Source organism: Panicum hallii, chromosome 8 (genome assembly GCF_002211085.1).
Source record: "Panicum hallii strain FIL2 chromosome 8, PHallii_v3.1, whole genome shotgun sequence".
Taxonomy (NCBI): Eukaryota; Viridiplantae; Streptophyta; class Magnoliopsida; order Poales; family Poaceae; genus Panicum; species Panicum hallii.
Window position 1 is genome coordinate 22,678,761 of NC_038049.1, and position 3,047 is coordinate 22,681,807.

Sequence of the window (3,047 nt, forward strand, 5' to 3'; positions counted from 1 at the left end):
AATGCCTCCCTGCGCCTTCCCCAGGAGATCCCACACTCGAGCTTCCCATGGGGGCTGGCTCGTGTCCTCCCGCCCCTAGGCCGGGGTGTCCTTATATGCTAACGGGCCAACGCAGGCCCCTTGCTTCGTCATGTCGGGCCGGATTTCATGAGGGCACCCGACTGATTTCTTGATCAGGGCCTAACTATCGTGCTTAGAGGTACCTATGGTACTTATCCCCGTCATATAGCTTTCTCTATTAAAAAATAGTAATCATCTAAAAATTACAAGTCAAAGTGTCGTTTGAAAACCATGCTTATGTCCTAAATGACTTACGGTTGGGTTCAGAGGGTTTATATTATCCCATGATGTTTTTTTTTGGTTCCCCTTGCAAAGCATGGCCCAAACAGCCGGTTACCTAGTTATGAGAAGCCAGGCAGCCAGATTGATTCTGACAATGCATCAACACAGAAAAGCACGACTGGCCGTCGGCTGGCTGGTCTGAAACATTGAGCAGACAAAATGACGAGGCATAGTGTCACAATCAATAATTTCTTCTAGCTCTGCTCAAGCTTCAGCCGCACAGGCAAGGCATCTTGAAGGATGATGGCAGGAGCCCTGTCCTCCTGATGTAGTTGGCCTTCTCTGACGTCCTCGCCGCGCGCTCGTTGAGCTTCGCCTCTGCGCTTGCCCGCTTCTCCTCGGCTATCCGCCGCGTCGCGGCCAGCCGGTTGGCCAGCTTCTCTTGAGCCCGTGCTTTCATCTGTTCGGCCTTCATCTGCAGACACAGTTTCCATTCGACATATCAGACAGATAAACGCAACAAAGAGAGTAAAGACCATGAACAAAGCCAGGCATCACTATTGCAATTTCACCAAATAATCTCACATCAGCAAGATAAATAAGCGACTTGGATCATAATCACCCAGGCTTATACATTATTTTACCTGCAGTTTCTTCATCTCCATCTCAGCTTTTCTCTTCTCATGGTTCTCCCAGGCCTGTATCTTTACCTCTTCACGCTTATACCTGAATGAAACAAGCAAAAGCAAGAATTGCACTTCGTAAGTGGAAGATGTGCAGAAAACAATAGAAAGTCAGAGCTACCAAACAATGAAAAGTTCACCTCGCCGTGAACTTGGCCCGCTCCGCCTCATCCCAGGCTGCCGCGCGGGACTCCAGCGAGTTCGCGCTGCTGGGCACATGAGCTACGGGGCCCTCCTCGCCGGCACAACCGACCTTGCCTGCCGCCGCCGGCTCGGTCGTCGTCCCAACAACAGCGGTGGTAATGGCCACGGGCCTTTCCTGGCATCTCCTCGCTGGGGTGGACGACCTCGAGGAGATTGGGCTCCGCGCTACAGGCGTGGAGGCACGCAGGGGCGTGGCTGTCCTGGACGGCTCCTTGCTGGCGATGGGCGTCATCTCCGTCCCCATGTCCCGCAGGCACACGGACCGAATCACCGCGACGGGCGAGCCGTGCTGCCGCACCATGCAGTCGATCTTCTTGGTCTCCCCCACGTCGTCGGCGCCCTCGCCCTCCTGCGGCGGCGTCGGGGGCGCGGTCATCACCATGCTGTACTCCAGCGCGCCGTCCACGCTGCTGCAGGACACCCGTCCGTTCTGCGAGGACGAGCCGAGCAGGCGGCGGTCGTCGGCATTGGAGTTCCTGGGCCTGGCCGCGCCGCCGTGGACCCCGTCCGCGCGACCGCTGGAAATGCCCACGAGCCACTTCTGCGCGTCGTCCCACTTGGACGGCGTCGGCTTGGGCCGGGACGGCGCTGGGTTCTTGCGCTGCGGCCGCCCGCTGGCTGCCGCCCCATTGGTGGTGTACCTGTAGCACTCCTTGTCGTCCAACGGCGGCATTGTCGCTTGACTATTACCTGAGTTCATCAAAAGCAGAGTTTGCTTGCGCTTCAGATCCAAGACCTACCGGAACGTAAAAACTACTGGACCAGATCGAGCTGCAATACGACATATATTTACTGAATTTCGTGATCTGAAAACTACCAGAGTAGAAACACCAAAACAAGCATAAATGGAGCTTTAATAAATTTGCGCATTTATAATCCAACCGATTGTTTGCTGAGCAGGGTTGAGTGGAGTTGCGCGGCCGTGTTGACGTTGCAATCCAACCAGCATATCATTATTGTCGTTATTGTGTCCAGTCTGGACGTTGTTCCTTCTTTTTAATATAATCAGCAGCTCTCCCGTATGATTCGTTTTAAAAAAAATTGCGCATTTGAACTTCACTTAAGTGTCGTCTAACTGGAATTGCCGGATCCTTTTACTGAATGAAAGCTATAGCGAAAAGGACTTACAGGAAAAGTTGTTGATGCGGAGATCCGATCCGCACCCGAAGCCGGTACACACCCTCAAAGAGCCCTGCGGGTGATGACGGGACGGGAGGACGGCAGAGAAAGACCGACTACGAAGGGCAAACTGACGAGAGGACTCCCTGCTAGTGTAGCTTAGGTTCCATGATTTTCCGTGGGCTCTTTCTTGGCCTCGTCGTCAGATTCCTTTGGCGTTGGGCGCAGCGAGCGGTGTGTGCCTGTGCGCACATGGGGCTACTGCAGAGACTACGAGGGCGGGGGTGATAGGGCACCACGTGACCGGAGAGTATAATAAACACCGGCCCGCTCTGGCATCTTGCGGCCAAGTTGCTGCAGACTTGCTCAGCAACTTCCACGCAGAGGTATTTAGATCACGGACTAATTTTTTTATCCGGATCATAGCAATTAGAGAACTAAGCATACTATAAAATTAAATGTATAAATAAAGATTAATTCATAAAATAAATCTATTAAACCTAATTAATTTATTATTAATGTATGTTTACTATAACACTATATTACTAAATCGTAGACTAATTAAATTTAATGGATTCGCCTTCAGAATTAGTTTCCATTTATACAACTGATTTTATAATAACATATATTAATACTTTTAATTGGTGTCCAAATATCTAATTTGTCGGGATTAAAGTTAGTCCGTGGAAACAAACGGAGCCTAACTGCATCTAGCGAAATCCGGTCATGCGAAATTCCAAAATTGTGCGTTCATAGCTT

General features: G+C 51.1%; 1 protein-coding gene across 1 annotated transcript; it reads right to left on the bottom strand.

Annotated features, from left to right (window-relative positions):
• Window positions 1–401: 401 nt before the first annotated feature.
• LOC112903188 lies at window positions 402–2,467 on the bottom strand. The gene is made up of 4 exons (XM_025972409.1): window positions 2,298–2,467; window positions 1,106–1,859; window positions 927–1,008; window positions 402–757 (listed from the first exon to the last, which is right to left on the bottom strand). The coding sequence occupies exons 2-4, from the start codon at window positions 1,840–1,842 to the stop codon at window positions 554–556; spliced, it is 1,023 nt and encodes a 340-aa protein (XP_025828194.1). The 5' UTR covers window positions 1,843–1,859; window positions 2,298–2,467; the 3' UTR covers window positions 402–553.
• Window positions 2,468–3,047: the final 580 nt, after the last annotated feature.

What these genes read in the sequence shown, in the direction of transcription:
- LOC112903188 (XM_025972409.1), bottom strand. Translation starts at nt 1,842, where the DNA reads ATGCCGCCGTTGGACGACAAGGAGTGCTACAGGTACACCACCAATGGG. An exon ending in CGGGCCAAGTTCACGGCGAG is followed by an intron (nt 1,009 to 1,105) that starts GTGAACTTTTCA and finishes TGTTTCATTCAG; the next exon opens with GTATAAGCGTGAAGAGGTAA. An exon ending in TGGAGATGAAGAAACTGCAG is followed by an intron (nt 758 to 926) that starts GTAAAATAATGT and finishes CTGTGTCTGCAG; the next exon opens with ATGAAGGCCGAACAGATGAA.